The sequence below is a fragment of the Botryllus schlosseri genome, chromosome 14 (genome assembly GCF_051294905.1).
Source record: "Botryllus schlosseri isolate E-star chromosome 14, Bs_hap1, whole genome shotgun sequence".
NCBI classification, from domain to species: domain Eukaryota; kingdom Metazoa; phylum Chordata; class Ascidiacea; order Stolidobranchia; family Styelidae; genus Botryllus; species Botryllus schlosseri.
The window spans coordinates 9,631,328-9,651,494 of NC_137249.1; the positions used below are offsets into that span (position 1 = coordinate 9,631,328).

The following is a 20,167-nucleotide window of genomic DNA, read 5'->3' on the forward strand; positions in this document are numbered from 1 at the left end:
GAGTAAGTGTAAACCTAATATGTATATCTGCACTGCAGAATCTGTATCGTTTATCAAAAGGACAAAATGGGAATTGAGTAGAGTGAGAAGTTGGATATCTTGAGAGAGAGAAAGAGATTATTCATCATTGCAATAGAAAAAAAACCTGAATTACTGGTATTGTAAGTCTAGACTCTCGTATCATGGGTCAGTCCATGGTGTAGGTAGATATTGACTGAAATTGAAATACAATCTACCGTATCAATTTCCAATCTACAGTGTCAGTATGCTTAGCTGATTTATGCAACAAATTGATTGCTATGCATGTTAGCTGATATCATAAATAACAAGAAGGAAAGGGGTGCTTATACTGGAGTGGGAGATACTGTGATCGCAAGGCCATCTTTGGAGCAAATGATATGGCATCCTTCATAAAAAAACAAATATTGAAGCATCTCACAAAGTAAGAGTTATTTATTGTACCGTATTTGTCGTCCTACTAGTGTTCAGTAGGTACTGATAATTTAGCATTGCAATATTGTTTTCATCGCTGCAATGCGGCAGTGTTATTTTTCAGGTTCACAAAAAATTTGTCTTCTGATAAAATAAATTTGAGCACTCTACGCGGAGAAGGGGAGCTTTCAAATCTGGAGCTGGACTGCGATGCTTTGCAAAATTTGATGGAATTGCCTACTTGGCTAAAAATCGAAAGCGCACGATGTAATCGCGTTCATGTGAAGGTAAAATTCTGCCAACTTCCGATTCAGTATTACCATAATGAGCATAGAAACCCTGCGTTTCCGTCTTGATTAATAATGATTTTTAACTGTATTATTTTATTTTATGCTTGTCGGACCTGGCGAAATTTGCTGGTGCGCCTTCAATGTCGCCGCTTAACATCTTGATATTTCCCAGGCTTATTTTGCTAGGACAACTGTATTCTGGTTTAATAACGCTAGATCTAGGAACAACGATTTCTTTCCGAATTGAGTATCAATTTTCCTGATTCATAGTGAGATTCAATGTCTTTGAGTAGCGCAAATAGCTTCTTTACCCTATCAACAAGAATTGTCGATCCCTTCTTTCTTCCGCCTCACATATTTCAAAACAATGTAAGAACATGCAAGGCAACAAACGTTCATAGAAATGATATTTCTGTGAAATAGTGATCGAGCTGTTGTCTCAGAGTGTCATTTCATAGTCGAGTTACAATTAGGGCTGTTAAAAAAACTTTTTCTTCAGATTTCGCTGGCTCTGTAATGAAATTGTTAGGTTGGTGAAAACAATGATGCACACCAAATATGGCTCAATTCCAACCACTGGAAGCGAAGTTATCGTAGTAGAAAAATTTGGATTTGAATAAAATAGTATTTACAGGTACTAACTCTTTAATTATTTATCATAACATCATGGAATTGGAAATTTTTCTACTGCAATAACTTTGCTTCTAGTGGTTAGAGTTGAGCCAAATTTAATAGCCTATGCATCATCTCTGCTGACAGCCTAACAATTTTATGGGGTTGACAGAAAAATTTTGCAAATTTTTTTCAAATTTTTTAATGATAAATTCAAAACTTTTTACTGCAAGAAAATCGCTTCTACTGGTTGGAATTGGGCCAAATTTGGTGTACAGCATTGTTTCAACCACCCTAACAAAACCACTGAAATCTGAAAAAGAAGTTATTTTCTGAACAGCCCTAGTGGCGTAGTGGGTATGATGTAGATGAGGATGCTGATTGATTCTGCAATTAGTATGTGTGAGTGTGTGACTCAAGGCGCCGTTGTCAGTACCCAGTAGTAGGCCTACATCCACTCTGGTCAAGTTGATCCCAAGCTGTGATTTCTGTCGTAGCTTCAGATTTCGTCTTCATATGTCGCATAGGCATGAAATTGTAATGTAAAATTGCATTGTAATGAATTTTATGCATACATTGGAACTCTCTCTGGAAATATTTCAACATCACCTCAAGTAACGTAGGAGTTGCAGTTGCAGTTACGTTACTCATTTCAGATTCCAGTGCCGTTGGTAGCCTGCATATTGCATAAAATTGTACATGCAATTGAAATTCTTTGTCTACCTGGTAAAATGTTATAAAATTGTAAAAATAATAATATAAATTAAAATAGATAATGAATAAATAATAAAAGTAACAATAAAATAGTTGAAACTTACGAAAATTTGATAAATAGGGATTATGAATATTTTGAAGATGCTTTCCGATTTCAGATCCCGTGGACGAAATTGAAGACGACTCCAATTACAATTGTGAGTAATGTTCCTACTAGCCTATAATTTGACATGAATGTCACTTCTAAAACAATTTTATCCTCGCAAAAGTCTTCGTCACCAATATTTTTGGCATATGTGTTTACACTTGTGTGCTTTCCTGGGAATTTTACCAAATGATGTTTTATATGTCAACCACCGAACCGTGTGTCAAGGCGTGGAAACTGAACCAGACACGGGGCGATTAGAAGGCTGCATCAATGTAATCAATTGCGATTACGATTACAGCAAAATCTGTCAAGTTGATTATGATTATGCTATATTAAACTAAAAACTATACCACTGTGTAGTGAAGTTTACAAATCCGAAGTTTCTATTTTCAATAACTTTACACATAGGATCACGCCTTGTTCGGTCATGTCAATAGTCCTTATAAAACTGAAAAGTTGAGCAATCGTTTGCTTATAAAGCAATCGATTACACATGCAAAGTAATCAATCATGATTACCCCATGTCTGAACTAGACATGCGCACTTTCTCACAGCATTTCATTAACCTACAAGTCGGCTGCTTTCATTCCGCGGATTTCAGAATGTAATGGTCTCTTTTGTTCATAGTTCCTTGATGTCGTGGAACTTGATATGGTGGCGTGTGAAGAACCTAGGCCTCCAAATGGACCCTCGCCAATTCAAGCATCGGCATCAAGGTAATTGACATCAAGGCATTCGTATGCTATCTTATGGTTTACTGCTAAAGAAAATACAGGTATCTTGGAGATAAAACATTGGTGTGGTTTAGTGGGAGGCTGGGAGTCATTATGGCCTCAATCTTTACCTCCTAGCACTGTAATTTTGGATTATGACTCCCATTGAAGCTGACTATGATGTGAATGTATTGTGCAAACATTAAATCCATCCATATCTTTTAGCCCTGACCATCCCTTATCCAGAAATGTCACTAAGCCCCCTTCAGACGTCTTTGAGATTTATAGGATTTCTTTCCCTCTACATTTTATCACAGTATCTATATGCTATTGTTCATGGTACTATAATTTAGGAGTGTGCCACGATTCCGTTCAATGCAGCTTGACCAGCTTCCCATACGACTTGGCTGTCCAAGTAGCATCCTGTCACACTGGAATAGATCTGTTGTACATGACTTGATTATCATTGATCATTTCGATCATTAAAATTATCAGTAGCCTGAGTGCTACTTTGGTGCTACGATATGTTACCAGATTTTTCTTGCTGGTTACGGTCCTCGGGGTGCAGTCTTTCTGTACATAATGCCTATTCTGCAATTGATTTACTTACTGTACCATTGAACAATTTATTGGGAAGTTTTGCTTTTTGAATTATATATGGTTATAAATTTTAACTGTCTGCCAGTAGATAATATATTTTTAATTTATTTCATCAGCGTTGGATTGCTATCAGGTCCCTAGGTTGTCATAATCGTTACCGGGAAATTTCTTTTTCCAAGTCCACATTACATATTGACAAACACTATTGCTCTGGTTGGTCAGTCCATTATGAGTTGATGATGTGCTCACATTAGCAGTGATGTTTTTGGTCACAATGCACTGTCAAGCATTTTAAAGCAAGTATGTAGCAACTCAATTTGATCTGTAGAGGCACTTGAGGGAATCCTTATTTTTTGCCCGCACCCATTCTTTTGCCCATGTGACCTTGTGTGTATTCTTTTGTGTTGAAATAAGTTGCACTGGTTAGGCTTTGCTAGCAGCATAATTGGCATCTCATAATTTACCACCTAGTCTACACATTCTATTACTACTGAAAACTGAATTGGCTCATCGTAGCCATGATCGGCCCATTTTCCTCTGATGTGACCAGCAAACATCAGTGATATAAACTGCAGCATTGTCCAAATTTCTGACTTCGATTGGCTCTAGTAATGAATATGTACTTATCAATTTATAAGCTTGACTGTTTTGCAAGAGGTTACAATGTATTTGTGCGGTGTAAATGGCTAGCAAAACATATTTTCTTCAGTGGGGATACTAGTTACGGATTCACTGTGAAAGTCCTTGAAGGGATCACCGTCAACATCAACTCGATTACTGTGGATTTCAAGTCGCCTGTTTTTACCGCCAACCTGCAGGTTTGTGGTGGCGGATGTATTTTGATGTCTACCACCGGTATCTTGTATCCTGGTATATATTTGGACTGCCGTTTCTCTTTGTGTGCCAAATTTTTGTACCGTAGCGCTAAATGCGTCGGAATTTCTCCGTGACTTATCAGAGTACGGTTGATTGCTCATTGTTTACGATTCATGGGATTGCTCTTGTGGGCGGGTTTACTGATTGTGAAAATAATGGAATATCGAATATTGCTTTTCGCACAGCTTTCTCATCTTGTTTTGGAGAGCACGAATCCCGAATGGAAAAAGTCCGATTTGAAAAAGACCTTTATTCACGACAAAAATCTTGATCAGGTGACTGTTTTCAAAAGATAGCTACGGTATTGTATTTTAAGTATTTTTCTGACGTGTGATGTGGTTGCCCGACATTCTAGCACGCGACATAATGAAACACGGCAGTTGAGCATGCGACACTTCAGCGCGTGACTTTATAACTCCCAAACTAATCTTATTCACAACCAGAACCCCGGAATTAACGCTCACCCAATCCTTAACCCTATATCCCGCCCAAATCTGACTTGAACTTTCCAATATGCTCATGCGATGCGTGTCCAAGTGTCGCATGCTATTATTCTGCATGCTCGTAATTATGTACAGGGACCGTGTGATATAACATGCGGTATTGACTAGCAATATAGTTTTGGTGTTGCAAATAAAGATTAAATGAGACATTATTGACACATGACACCAGTATATTCAATCACGATGGTTGACATAGTGTTACTTATCTAGTTACACTTTGCACTGCTTGAGACTGGGCGATTTGCGTAGACTTGGATTAGTCATTAAAATGCTAAGCAGTCATCCGCTAGAAGTTCTTGAACTTGCATTGTGGCCGTACTACGTCCGCCCGATTCCGCAGAATTTACTTGCATTCAGGATACTGTACGTCTGTCTGGGCGTTGAATGCACAACTCTGTATCTGTATATTGGCGCTTTATCTAGTGAGGAGTCATGGTGATTCGTAGCTTTCAGTTATTCACAGTGAGCATTACTTGCAAGCATTGAATCATATATCAAATCATGAGACTCGTGTCTGTAGCTTGGTAATGTTGAACCTCGGAGAGTTGATGAAAACACGTGGGTATGCGGTAATGTCCCCAATGTTGTATTGCACTTCCCAGTCATTTATAATCAGAAGATAGTAGGCCTACTAGTGAAAATAGAAGACCTAGTCGATAGGTAAGCCTAGTAGAAAATAGCCCACTCTCCTGCATGAGAAAACAGTACTTCGTTGCTATTTGAGTATGTGACTAGGGATCAAATCGGATACCGGTACTCGAAATCGAAGCATTTTTTTTTCATTGGTCAATCGTACCAAACAAAATTCCAAGCGATTTGCACAATGATAATTATAGAACTATTGTGTAACAAAATAACACATGGATCATGGATCCGTCATGACCTAACAGCGTCACAGTTATGTTGCTTCCAGTGGTGGAGATATTGTCTTTTTGAAGGCATAAAGGTGATGATTGAAGACACTTAGTCATCTGATTGGAAAGCCAAGAAAACTTTCCTATACCAGGGTATCGATTAATTATGATGCTTTATTATTAAAACAAACTGCTACACTTCATACCTATCTGCCACAGTCTCTCGCACTATATTTCTGACGATAATTTCGATCGTATGGTTGAGATAAATTAGAGGAGAGTCTGCAGCATTGACACATTCATGTTCGTCAATTACGATCATGGCAGAGCATATAGTGGTATATCAACTGTTAGGGAAGTATCATTTAGCCCAGAGGGAAGGTTTTATTGACCCCGACAGCCCATCGATGAACTATAAATTATGGCACATCTCCATATCCAATCTGTATTTACAATTGTCAAGTCGTGTTGCATGGAAAAAGTAAGAACTCGAGTCGCCGCGTAATATTAACATGCCAGGCAACTGAGAAGAGTCGTTGAAAATGGCCGTGTTTGTCATTACTACACTAGTCAATATCCTTGTGTGGTTCACACGGGGTACTATGACAGCATATTCAGTTGTTTTTCTCCGTTGAGGAATCCAATTCGTGCTGAGGCTATACACTACCGGTACCACAAAGTGCAAATATGAAACTGATAAAAATGAACGTTATCAAGTAATTGTCAAGCCAATTTAAATTAGCTCTCTGTGGTTTTAGAAACAAGTCTGTGTCCTTTTCCAGGTGCTAACTTTCAAGAAACTGTCTTGGGAAACTGTGAGGGTGGTGGCGAATGCCGGTGGCGAGAGCAACTCCATCACTCCCTTGAGACTGATTGCAAACCACAGTGAAATCATGATTACTTTTAGAAGAAAGGTGAGTCTCTCTATTGAGAGATTGCAACACAAGATTATTCTGTAGGTCAATCGGAAAATATCTCGTCACTATAGTTCTCAGTATAAGTTGAATTCTCAATTAAACGCTTGCCGACAGAAGAGTCATTGCTAGGGCTGGGTAAAGTCGAGCATCGGAGTGATTCGATTAGGCTTCAAGCCGAGTATTCGAGTATTATTCGAGCACCCGAATCGTTGTGTCCAGCCCTAGTCATGGCCTGATTTTATTCTAGTATCTTCATATTGAAATGAACCCGAATATTTTCGGCTGACACTCGAGAGAATTGAAAGAACATGGTATATCGACAATCGTATCACAAAATATGACGTCACCGGCATGAAATTTCGAATGAGAAAGCGTTCAATGTACTATTTTTAGGTGGTACACGAACTCCTTTTGTGTGTTCTTTCAATGTACTTTCCAATTCTCTACTAGTTGCTGACGATTACCCCTGACGAGTGTCAGCCAAAAATACTCGGGTTCATTTCAATATGAATATGCTATTCAATTGTATATTGAAGTTCTGTACCTCCAAGAAGCTATTCTAGTATCTGTAGATAAGTTGGCGATACATTTCCCCCAAAATGTGATGTGTGACATCAACCATTTTATGATGTATTTTGTTTGTATGATATCATAACTGGTTGTTACGCAGGCGTCGGACTGCTCCATTATCGCGAGCAGGATTCATCTCCACTTTGACGACTTGCTCTGGGTGCTGACAGACTCGCAAGTGCAGTCGGCGATGCTCTGCATGAAGGCGATGAGGGACATGATGGAACGGTCGAACCAGCAAATGAGAAAACATGACTCGCAGAATCCGGAAGCTAACGCTCAAGTACTCGCGTCTATCGGTGATTAGAAATGTCGGTGTTTTTGAGACGCGCATTTTCTTATTCGCAGGCGCAGCCGAATCTGGCTCAGAAACCAAAAACCGCTCCGGACGACCCCAAAGAGGAGCAGTACGCTTCGCAATATTTTCACACGTGCGCGATATTGGAAAGCTCATTTCATATAGATTTTGATAACGTCGATTTGCATATCTGCGAGGAATCGCATTCTACTGCTAAATCAGGTTAGTTATGCGTTCGTGTTAGCGCAGACTTGTGGAATTTTTTAGGTCAGCATATACCTCAGGGTGAAGTGGAAAAATACAGATCGGTAATTAAAAATAAGTAGCCTTATCTGCCTCGAAATAAGCAATTTTTTTTCTACGTTAGACAATTTAGTTATGATAACAGGAGTTCCCAACCTTTTTTACACCGCGTGGTCCCCTTCCAAAATTTTGAAAAACCGAAGCACCCTATTTGTCAACGCTATTTTAATTGAAAAACTGGTTTATACCGAAACGGCAGTGAGAATGATGACATGATATAAAGACAACACGCAATAAGCATGATAGTGCCATAATTAGTTATTACGTCTTCAGTTGATGTCATGGTTAACCTTGTGTTTGCGCTGATAACTTCTAATTTGGTTGTGGAGGGAAGAATATAAGCTTAAGCTCAAGAAATGGCTTATTGCTATTGTAGCATTTTTATATGTTTTAATTTATTTCTTTTGTTATAGTGGAGTAGTCTTGAAGATGATAATTTCTTTCATTATGTTTTCATGGCCACACCCAGTTAAGAGGATTATGGGCGTAGAGGGCGCCATGGCTCACATGTTAGGAACCCATGCTGTGATAGGGATTGTGATTATATTCACACTACTAATTTGTTCTAAGCAATTCCATTAATATTGCAAGTACACTTGTTTATTGGAGTTGGCGACACCCGCAAGGCATGGGTGTTTCTAGTGGTCCATTGTAGATATTGTTTACAGGATTGCAAGGTGGTGCTATTCAACTGTCATTGAGGGACCTGAAAATCGATCACTATCCAAACCACAAACCTGGTGAGTACGCACGGGTATGCAAGGTTCACTTGTTGAGTAGTACCCGGAAAACCACTGCGACTAGCACCCAATTCGTTTTAGACACCCGCGAGATTATACTAAAACGATATCCACGTCATATACTATTCATAGGACTAGTGTATTAATGAAAGTTATTAACATTACAGCGTAAGCAGAGGTGGTTGAAGTATTTGGCGTTGGTATTCAGGTTGAAGTATCCATGTCTACCTGGAAGGTTACAGTGAGTATAGATAACTAACCTACAGATAGATACTTAACACCTGTCGTCACGCTTGCTTGCCCGGAGGAAATTACTGCTCAGCAATCTGAACGCAGCATAATTGCTAATCCCATAGCTGATGACCTGAGCGCTCAAATTAAATAAAGTTGATCTTATTTGAAAGCTACTGTCGCACTGATTTCGAAAATATACAATAAAATATGATCAGGGCAGCGGAACACACTCAAAATACATCTCAAAAGTCTGAAAATCTGCATTGTTGGAAACAATCGCAACCATGCATGGGCCATTGTTATGGTCATTGTGCTGCGTCACTGCCATTGCTAGCAACAATGCCGATTTTCAGACTTTGAAGGCTATTTCGAGCCGGTTCCATTCCCTTAATGAACTTTTAATGTCTATTTTCAAAATCAACGCGACAGTAGCTTTCAAATAAGACCAACTCTACTTAATTTGAGCGCTCAGGTCGTCAGCTATGGGATTAGCAATGACGCTGTCTTCAGAGTGCTGAGCAGTAATTTCCTTTGGGCAAGAGAGCGTGACGACCGGTGTTGCGTATCTATCCGTAGGTTAGTTATCTATAGATAAGGGGACTATTTCACCCAGTTGATTTGATTGTTGCACCATTACAAAATCTAAAGTGGAAGTAGTCTGTAGACACAGCAACCTGTTAAGTAGTCCAAGTAGGTAAGTCCTACTCAAGTACTCTGAAAAAGTAGTAGGCCTACTTCGTAACTGGCAGCCTCTGGGTACTAGTTTGTCTTGAAATTTTGTTTGGACGATGGTATCATCTCGCTGTGTAGCGGTGTTAGACTTATGATTGGTGTACAGAGTCGGTCTAACCTTTTCTATCACTGTGAATAACAAAAAGTTTTTATGGCCGGTGGTAGTCAATCCTGGGCATTCGACAAAATTATCTCAAAATTTTCAGCAGCTGACCGGAATCATTTTCGCGATTACGGAACAGTCATGCGAGAGCGAGACAGCTGGGCTTCGTCCATCATCAAGAGATTCCGAAACGAATTCGCGATGCTCAGGGAGGCCGCGCGCTCGTGCGGAAATTTGAACGTTTCAGGTATATCTCGCGGTGTTACGGTGCGGGAGGGTGCGGCGACGTTATGTTTTGTGACAGGGCAGGATAAGAAACCGGCGCGACTGTCCGAGAACTGTATAAGCGTGCGTCTCGCCGATATCGAAATTCATCAGGTAGGATATTTGGATTGTTTTTGTGCCCTGTTGGAATCAACGCTCTGACTTGCCTTGCTTCGCCGACTTGAAATATTTTTTTACCATCTCGCCAATTGAAAGACATGTGATTTATAGGTGGGGTGAATAACTTTACTTACATTTGTCTGTCCCTTTTCGGTCGTGTATTTAGCGCAGGGGCACCACGAAATGCCAGCCCCTGGTTTAAGGCCGGGGTTCTTGACTTCAATTTGGATGGACCCCTAACTATGGAATTTGGGGAAGAAAAATGTCAACACTTTTGCCCATCCCTTGTCACGGTTTGATAACCAGTTGGAGTACAGGTAGTAGTGTTCGTACTTCGTATCATCCTTGTGATAATTTGTGACCTGTGGTGAGCACTGCAAATATGACAAAATATTGACACAAGTCAAAGATAATCGCAGGTCATATAAATATGGACAATGTAATCGACAGATCATGTAAATATTCACAATGTTGTAGTTTCCATAATCAAATTGGTCTTTCTTGAACCCATTAAAACTAGTCCACGGACCTCCCCGGGGTCATGCACCCGCGAGTTTAAGAACCCTCGGTTTAAGTGACTTGCAATTCCTAAGGGTGGAAACCAAGCCAAAATCGTATCACAGCAAAAACCTGATATATATGGCCTGAAATGCAGACTTTTTTGTAATATCAGTACAAGTGCCATATATTGAATAATCTGGGATTTCATCCTGAAATGATATGAAAGGGAGTGCCTTGCACCTTTATGCCGTCTCATTCTGCTGTAGTGGTCAAGTAAACACCTGTGTGCTTTCCCTGACAAGGTCACAATGCAGCAAAAGAAAAATCAAGGCTCGGGTCATATCATTCGTTCGACGCGCAAGCAGCTTCATCTACCGGAGGAAATGCTGCTGTTTCATTTCACTCATACAAAATACTATTATCCCGATGGACGGGATTATCCAGGTGCGATATCTTGAGAAATCCATATGTTATTCTTTGTTTGTAATCGAGGATAAGAATTGTATGTTGATAACCTTAAGTTGAACTTATTGATTGGGAATATTTCATTGTGGAGTGCAGGAAACCCAAATCTGTGCTGAAAAATTGTTTGCACTGCCACAAGTTTTCTAATCTTTGATAATCACTTGATATCATATGGTTAACTTAACCACTCAATTCCCGAGTTCTCCTGTAGTAATGTAAATATGCGCTACAAGCCTACATATCAACGGCAGTACAGGAAAGCTAGCTAACAATCGAGATTGTGGATGGCTGTGTTTGAAATTTGAATTTGTAAGTCGGAATGTCATTTTCAAAGCAGTTTTTTTGTAAACTAGATAAAAGGAAGACAATGTTGATTTGAACACCGCATAGTCATACGGACTCCACATTTGGTTTTCTCTATGATCGATCAATGTATAGTTTAATCCTTAATCAGATTGCGTTCAATCTGACCATTTGCATTGTAATAGGAGTATTCCAATGTAGGGAATGCCAATAATTGTAACACTGAAATTCTTCAAAATATAAGGTAAACAAAAAAATCATTTCCAAAAACGTAAGTTTGAGCAAGTGGCGCATGCAGACAAAAATATTTTGAGTACTCCATAAATGAGATGTGTGCCTGTTATTCAATACTTCTGGCTGATGTTGTACCAACGCTTTGAAATGTTATTACTATGGATTGTATCGATCGATTGCGTGCTTCGCTATTGACGATGTCTTCAATATCGAATTATAATTGTGTTTGATTGCAGTTAACCCATTACTTTACCTTGTAGACATACCATCTCTTAGACTCGTTTTGCTTTATCTCTTCTGCTGAATGTAGACTTGGGCCTGAATTTGAGTTGTGTTGCTGATAGTCACTTGGAATATCACTGAATGTGGTTGGATGCAATGCTGTTTCAACTGATTTAGTGAAATTTCTGGATCTGCCTTTGCGTAAGACTGAAAACTAAAGATGAATATTTCATGTCGCAGCTCCGTCCGACAATTCCTTCATGCAAATCAACGCCCCGCTATTGCACGCCCATTGGGACACGCTGATCTGGCTGAACAGACTCACCACCATGACGGTAAACGCCGTGCAGAAAATGCTCGAAGATCTGGGCATCGTCCCGAATTCAGACGAGGACATTGCAAATCCTGACGGAACCGTGAAACCACGCGAAGAGGACGATTCGCCTCACGTGGACGTCAGAATACAATTGCTGATGCCGAAGGTTAGTTAACGACAAGAGAGGGTCAAGGTTCGCAAGGAGAAGTAGAAGTTATTTTGAGTTAATTGGAAGTACAAGTAGTGATTTCCAAGGTGTGTCAAAACCGCTTCAGTTTCAAAAACAAATTTCAACAATGGGCCGCTTACTTTCAACAGTTGATCGAATGTTGATACTTTTGAAATTGGTGTGTATCTACGCGATTGCCGCAAAATAACTAATGACCCCCTTATGATGGTGAAATATTTCGCGCACCCCTCATCGTCATATCACAAAACGCAGCCAGGATGCTAGCAAACCTAATGGATAGCTTGATGACGTGGAAGGTTACGACTGCGGATGAGAGATTTTAAAATGTGAAATTCATACTAAATACAGAGCAATAACTATGAACTGTACGTAAATCACGCGTAGCGCGAAAATTTTTTCAGTTGAGCTTAGCTTCACGCCCCCCTTCAGATGCTTTCACGCCCTCAAGGGAGTGCCCCCAGTTTGAGAACCACTGAATTATCATGGTGAAATATGCTAAGAAAAAGTTTAATCAAGTCCCTGCATTATTTCTATTTTTAGTACGCATTTTATCAATATTTTTAAAAAGTTTCTTAGACTCTCGCGGGCCGTAGTTTGCCCACCCCTGGCCCAGAACCACTTTCTGTTTCACATAATCCATGGTGCAAAAAGTAAGCAGTTCTGCATCAGATTATGTTAGGTAAAAGTGGAAGTAGTTTAAAAGCACGACCACCTGGGTAAGGGGGTGAGTCTTGTTTGAGTGCTTAAGAAAAACAGAAGGATTTCATTACCGACCACTTCTTCTTATGAGTTATCTTATGATTGATGCTTTCTTCGATAGATTTTTATTCCCGGGCCTGAGACGGAAAATCCCTATCATCCCATTGGTTTGGAAATTCAGGCTTCAAAAGCGACAGGTATACCGTACTTCGCATTTTATCCGTTTATCGACCATGGCTTGCGGCGTGTGTGCGATTATTCAGAATTTCCGGATTGTGACTAAAAGCTGTCACAGTTATTTGTGATTTGCATTTGATACGGAATCATAAATCAGTCGAAATGAATTATAGATGGGACCCCCGTCCGTAATGAAATTTACACATGTCCAAACAGACTTGAGGTACGGCAACAATTAGTGAAAGATATCGTAGTAATCGATTGTGATTGCCAAATGTCTGTTGAACATTGCCAATTTGGACTGTATACTGCACCAGTGCTTCATAAAGTGTCTTTATCAGATGTACTAATTAGCTTTTTCGTAAACTCGATGTGTACCACGAACATATACTGGTATAGCGGTCATCTGCATTCAACGAAGTTTTGTGTTTGTCGATATCGTCTTGAGATTGCGATTCGATTCCAGTGACGAATTGCCGAGAAGGATTCGACTGCCATCGGCAGCAGCTGATCGAAATTTTGGACCGTGTGGAGGAGCAGGATCTAGCAAAGTGAGTGGGTGACATGCCCATTTTATGGGTTGATCAACATTTGGGCATGTCAGAGTGTCGCATGCTTGTATGCAATTCACGAATCTATTTTGAAATTCTGTGTTACAAATTAGAATTTATGTCTGTTGTACCGTAACTGTGCGTTGTTATCTGCCGTTCGGCACTCGGCACATGCTCAAGTGTCGCGTAGTCATTAAGTCAGATGTCCGTGGACCATCATAAACAGAACATTAACAGAAATCGTGACAAGTTTCCGGGCGACCCCGAAATGGACATGGCGCACGTGAACGAACTCTTAAGGCAACACGGGCTGGCCTCCAACTCCGCGTTCAATGTGTCGTTCAACGAAAAGAACGTGTTCCTCACCAGTACGTGTTGATTTTGTATTGAGTCATTTCTGTCAATATAACGCGGTATTGGAATTATATCAGGAAAATCACTGACGGGACGCGCCAGCGAGGACGTCTGGTCTGTGGACGTTGACAATTTGTGGATCGATTTCATGATGAAACCGACGAAAGAGAAGAGAAAGGAGAGAGAATTGTCAGGATTTCACGCTGCCAGGGAACGTGCTACAAAAGAGTCCTACATTGACGGAGAGAACTGTGCTTTCCTAGATTCTTTCCCTGTCCAGATTTGGATCGGAAAGTCCACGGTCGAAGGTGCCGCAAAAATCGCGAGGCGTCCCAAACGTAGCGCAGGCGTTACGCGCAAACGTTGTGATGACGCGTCTGACGAAGATGTATCTTCCGGCGCCAGCGATTCCCCGCGTGTCCGCGGCATAAGGAATTCGAGGTTGAGAGATTATTATAAATCTCCCCCGGCCGAGCTTGGAAATAGCGTGCCTGCGGAAGTCAACGATCCAGCTGACAGCGCCTGCGACGACGTGATTTCCACTTGCGTTCTGCTTCACACGAAAGAGGTACGTGCGCGATTGAGTCATCGCTCTTATTGCTATTTGGTAGAGAAACGCTTTTCAAGGGTGTGTCGAGGGGTGATTGGCGCGGAAAATTCATTTTGAAAAGTCTGAAATAGTGGTAGCTCATTTCCGCTAGAAGTGCTAACCCTCTGGAAGAGCACTCGCGACTAGGGCTGGGCAAAATCGAGTACCGGAGTGATTGAAATCCGCGTTTAGTAGTAAGCTTTTAGTATACCTATCCTAACTTGGCAACAGTCATAATGACTTGGAACGTTCAAATATGTCTTTGCGGCTAAAAGGATAATTATGCCAGTTACACGGCATCCAAAATAATTTTACATTTCTGTAGCATGAGAGTCTTGTTACGCTTTGGGGCCATTGTGATCATCGATCGCTACTTGGCAGATATCGCCATTTTGAAATGAAGTATAGAAGCTATATTTTTTGTTGTTGAAAAACCACTCTCGACTCGAGTCATTGCAGCCTTACACTCGACCCAGTTCGTTAAGCAAAATACGCAGTTCAGGAAGCGCTATTGATGTGTTATTGTTGTATTTTAATGTAGCGAAAGGCTTGAAATTCTTTAGCTTCTTTGTCTGATTTATTCTGACCATTCCCCTTTAAAAACTAAGGTCCGCCGCCCCGTATGCGATGCTTCTCTCAAATATTTTCACAAATCGAGTACGATTGATGCTTTCAGTCTCTACGCTTACAAGTCGACCATTACCAGTATTTGTTCCTCATGGACTTGCCAGACATGCTGGAGGACATCGGTAAGAGATTAGAAGAGTCTTCCAAAGCGCCAAGCGTCTCTGCACCGTCGACGTGTCCGTCGTCGCCTGACAGCGTCTCTTCGAGGTTCGTCAATATTGTTATCGAGCTCTTTTCGGCCATTTGGTTTACGCCGTTCGGTTGCAAAACTGCTACTTTACTGTAGAATTGCTTTGTGACCCAAACCAACCGTCTTAAATTTTTGTAACTTCAGTGATGCGACTGTAGTGTTGTGTTGCCTATTAACCAAAATTTACTTGAGTGAAATTGTAATGAAGACTGCAGGAAATAGCCATCACAGTAAGAGTGGATATATTTTCATAGAATACATCTATTTATGGCGTTATTTGTATATTGCAATTTCGAAATTAGTCGCCGCGGATTAACTGTGACCCCGCCACCAAATCTACTTTTCGAAACTTTTGAGTACATTTCAGGCTTTTATTTTGCACTTCCACTTGAAATAAATGCCGACACTCGCTTACGTCGCAGGTCTAGGCGTCCGAAACGGGCCCCTGTCGAGATAACTTCGGTGAGAATCGATGCGCCGACCGCGGACTTATTTTTAATTCTGCCGAAACCGGAGATGCCAAAGCAAGCACCCCCTCATTCCAACGACACGGACAGCGTCTCGACCACGTCCGACTACTCCCCGCCGAATCGCGAGGCGATGCTGCGTGAAATGGGCGACAAAATCAGATTAGATCTGTCTAACCCGCCGGCCACCGCTATGCGGCCGTCGCTGATGTGGTCCGAGACTGGGTCGGAGTCCGTTAGTATTCAGGGGTCGGAGAATAATGTCAGCGTTTCCGGTGACTCTTACGCCAACGATGATGTTGGCTCTGATGTGACGTCGCCCACCAAAGTGTCGCCGTTACAAGGTGAGGACTTATTATTATATATCATTGATAATATATCTATATTTTAATATTATTGTGGAATGTAGATGGCAGTTATTGGAATATGTCTTCATGTCCAAAAAGCTGCTTTATTCCGTTTCTTAGATGATATGTGTGATAGCGTTAATTTTGTGACTTGCTAGCGTACAGAGGTGTTCAAGTTCAGTTATGAAGAAGCCTTTGTCTTCTCTCTCGGAGCACCAGTACTACTTGCACTATTTCCTCAATTGATTATAATTTTTAACTACCTACTCCACTTCTATTTAACAGTTTGAGTGATTTGGCGAAAGTATACTTAGAATACTTACTCTGCAAGCACTCCTTAGGGCAGGGGCGGGCAACATACGGCCCGCGGGCCGGATTTGACCCGCGACGGGTTTTTGTCCGGTTCGCGGACACTTTCCCGTCTTACATGATAATGTGCCCCGCAACCCCAGTATGCTGGGATTCCCCACTTCTTGCTTAAACGTCAAATTTTAGTGACTGTATGCAAGACCGTGACTGCTGCACCCCAAACCCCCGAATTGGGGGGAGCCGAGCTCGAAGGGGGCCAAAATTATTTCGCGAATGGAAATGAATTATGAAGTTTTTTTTTAGAAATTTATGCAACTTTTTCAAAAATTTTCCGTGCTCCGCACGATTTAATTTGGACAATTACCTTCATTATTGGGCACCCTTCCCCCTACAAAAATACGCATGATTTAAAGAAATGGACACTTTGGCGTTGACCATTACCGCACCAAGACATATGAAGTTTATAGGCCAGGCTGCAACATGCGACTCCGAGAAGTGTGCCAGACCGATCAGCAGCGAGAAGACCTTGTGCTGACCGAAAACTTCGATATATACAATTATAAAATATATGTTTAAATGTCCATTGGCGCTTAAATGGCTGGCGCCGAATGTTCCTGTCCTGGCGCTCTGAGCCCCACAAAACAAATGCCATACAGCAGGGAAAAATTATATTAGCCAGTGAAGGAATATCAATTTGAAATCGTGTGCGTCATTTAGTTTAGTAAGCTTGGGCGATTTCAATATCTTTTGACATAGCACATAGGAGGTCACTAAATAGCATCATGTAACGAAGTCAATATACCAACGGGTCTGCCCGAAGATGTCTAATTATTATTTAGAGGCCCTACATTGTCCAAGACACCTCACTAAGCTCTATTTCCGGTGAATATGATTACGTGAACAGAGAAAGGATAAAAATGATAGCAATATATATGAAATTCCCGATCATATTGACCGATTCAATCATGAATTATAGAAATTTTTGCGCGCTTCGCTCGTTTAGCGTTTAGGGGGGGGGGGGCACAGTATCAACGTTTTGGGGGAGGGGCTGACGAAGTGCTGTTTCGTCCCTGACTGTATGTTATTACATACGTGTGTGCGCAGCGTACGAGAGTGGAGCTCACGCGTAAGTTCGTAGAAGCGGGAAGACTTGCAATATCGGCATTTGCGCTGTACTCGACCCTAATGAATTGATATCTTGGTAAATTTGGGGTACCGGGTTTATCGAACGCATTGAAATCTTAATCAAGGATTGCAGCGTGTGTTAATTGATCAGAGAGTGCTGTTCTCAAATCCACATTGCCTTCGTCATTATCGGCGAGAAATGGCTTTGAAGTGATATTGCTGTCGTTTAGACACATTCATTAAATACGATTTATTCCTTGTATATGTGGATAATGTATCTATTCAGCAATCCGGCCCGCCAAGTACCTAATTTTCCTATATCCGGCCCGCCGACTGGAGAAGTTGCCCGCCCCTGCCTTATGGTTAACTGGATAGGCCTATGTAGTATGCTTGCAATGCGAGATCCATATTTTATACATCTGTAAATCCACATAATTTAGTCTACCCATAATGACTTGGGAATGTTCGGCTGATACGAACTCACATTTGCGGTAATGTGCTAAAACACTGTAGTCGACATGATATTCGATCATATTTTGTGGCCTGTTATTTGCCCGACTTTATTATCAATACATTCTATTCAGAACCCAAAACCGGAATTACATCACCATCGCCCAGTAATCAGTCTATCGTATCAGAGAAGTCTGTGACGTCGGATGAGGTTCGACCCACGCCTGTGCCTGAGCAAGTTAACCACGCACATCCGCCGTTGAACAAAGATCTTTTAAAGATCGGGTATGTTCGGTAATGTTTTTCGAATCTGTCCATTGCAAGAAAAACTGATATTTTTACATTTTTGTACTGACGCTTATTGTTATGAGTTATTTTCGTTGCATAATTTATGCACTGCATTATGATACGACCTTAATGACTCGATACAATCGGTTTTTTCAAAATCACCAGCATTTGCTGTTAATCTGGTTTCCTGACGTAAGTTAAATTGCCGAATGACTTTCAACGTCGAATAACCTTCAATGATATATCTGCCAATCAAGACTCGTGGAATTATCGATGCAAAATTTGTGTTTCTCCCGTTTCAGAAACCTTCACAAGGGAAGTAGCATATCGAGCTCGAGTGAATCGTTGCCGGTTCCCGACAGCGCTCTGAAAACCACCGTGTCTTACCAGCGACGTCATTCTCAAGCGAGCTCGATTTGCAGCGAAGACCAATTTGTGGTGGTTAAAGTGAGTGGTACTGACCAGGCGCTCTCTATAACGTTCTGCGTCATGTTATAACAAGTGTCAGCGACCCTGAAGTATCTCACAACTTATAACGAAAGATGGACATTGCTCTGTTGTGTCCCGTGGCATGAAAATAAGAAACACCCCAATGCTGTTGATCTCGGTTTTACATACGAGTTTCAATCGCCATTCACTGCATTGCTATTGAACGATTTGCGCTGTCACACCGCTCTTTTAGGTCGACCGGAAAGACACTAACGCAAGCGACACTGGCTCTGTGCGATTTGTGAAAGATGAGACGCGTCGATCCGACAGTTTCGGGTATGTGGGCCGAATTAGTTTGACAGCCAGCTTTTTTGTGTCGGAATTTCGAATATATGTGATGCGTCAACTGTCGAGCGGTAACCACATCAACTAGGCGTTGATTTACAGGTCCACTCTTAACGACACTCGAGCATATGGGCTACGTCATGTGCTGTTATAGAACAGTGACCGTAAACTGCATGCCAATCTTCCGATATAAACCCACTGTATTTATTATTCAGCAATAGAAAATCGGACGCATGAGAGCACGGTATGAATACTTATTCAGCCTACAGATTTCAGGGCATATGTTACCATACGGAACTGCGGCTGGCAAGGAAATAATCTTTTGCCTACTTAATAGCCCATATAGATCCAAATGCCACTGCGAATTGTCTCATAATGCCACCGCATGTGACATGTGATATTTTGCGTTTTCTTATCTAGTTCCAATATTGATTTGCCGTATTTTGCACGCGATCGTAACAAAGCTAAAAATGTGTCGCGTCTATTTGATTCAGGGACACGTCTTCGATATCCAGTCAAGTACTGTCCGCAAACAACGCCACCCCGTCAGAATCGGAGTGCAAAGATGCCAACGATACCGTTTCGATCGAATCTAGAGACGCCGCGGACTCCGTTAGTCGAGAAGTGAAATCCGAAGAATCGTCGTCTTCCGTTTTCAATCCGGAGGTATTACTTTTTATTTTTCAGAATCGTGAAACAGCGAGTAGTTTTGTCCAAAAGCATGGCTAATTAGAAAATAGTACAAGCAGGCAAGATCTACTTAGCACTTCAACAAATAGAAATACTTGGTTGCTGACCACGTCTGTTTTTCGTACCCGAAAAATAGTATAGCACGGCCGGACTATATTTGGCTGTGAAAACAAAACGACTTTACGCCCAACTTGTCTGGAAATTTGATTTATCGATTATTATACACCAGGCGACATTGAACAACTTTGCAACCGCCAATTCAAACGTTAAAATGAA

At 41.2% G+C, this 20,167-nt stretch overlaps 1 protein-coding gene across 1 annotated transcript in view; it reads left to right on the forward strand.

Annotated features, from left to right (window-relative positions):
* The window catches only part of LOC145454944 (bridge-like lipid transfer protein family member 3B), a 24,167-nt gene continuing 4,000 nt past the window's right edge, over window positions 1-20,167 (forward strand). Inside the window, exons 1-24 of the mRNA XM_080332873.1 lie at window positions 1-442; window positions 557-719; window positions 2,207-2,245; window positions 2,824-2,912; window positions 4,219-4,327; window positions 4,571-4,660; window positions 6,525-6,656; window positions 7,330-7,512; window positions 7,578-7,749; window positions 8,499-8,570; window positions 9,743-9,886; window positions 9,944-10,017; window positions 10,827-10,968; window positions 11,989-12,230; window positions 13,075-13,150; window positions 13,597-13,681; window positions 13,919-14,049; window positions 14,113-14,603; window positions 15,301-15,458; window positions 15,864-16,252; window positions 18,274-18,424; window positions 18,730-18,874; window positions 19,110-19,192; window positions 19,696-19,867. Coding sequence (XP_080188999.1) covers window positions 399-442; window positions 557-719; window positions 2,207-2,245; window positions 2,824-2,912; window positions 4,219-4,327; window positions 4,571-4,660; window positions 6,525-6,656; window positions 7,330-7,512; window positions 7,578-7,749; window positions 8,499-8,570; window positions 9,743-9,886; window positions 9,944-10,017; window positions 10,827-10,968; window positions 11,989-12,230; window positions 13,075-13,150; window positions 13,597-13,681; window positions 13,919-14,049; window positions 14,113-14,603; window positions 15,301-15,458; window positions 15,864-16,252; window positions 18,274-18,424; window positions 18,730-18,874; window positions 19,110-19,192; window positions 19,696-19,867 — 3,576 coding nt within the window. The 5' untranslated portion in view covers window positions 1-398. The remainder of the gene's footprint in view (window positions 443-556; window positions 720-2,206; window positions 2,246-2,823; window positions 2,913-4,218; window positions 4,328-4,570; window positions 4,661-6,524; window positions 6,657-7,329; window positions 7,513-7,577; window positions 7,750-8,498; window positions 8,571-9,742; window positions 9,887-9,943; window positions 10,018-10,826; window positions 10,969-11,988; window positions 12,231-13,074; window positions 13,151-13,596; window positions 13,682-13,918; window positions 14,050-14,112; window positions 14,604-15,300; window positions 15,459-15,863; window positions 16,253-18,273; window positions 18,425-18,729; window positions 18,875-19,109; window positions 19,193-19,695; window positions 19,868-20,167) is intronic.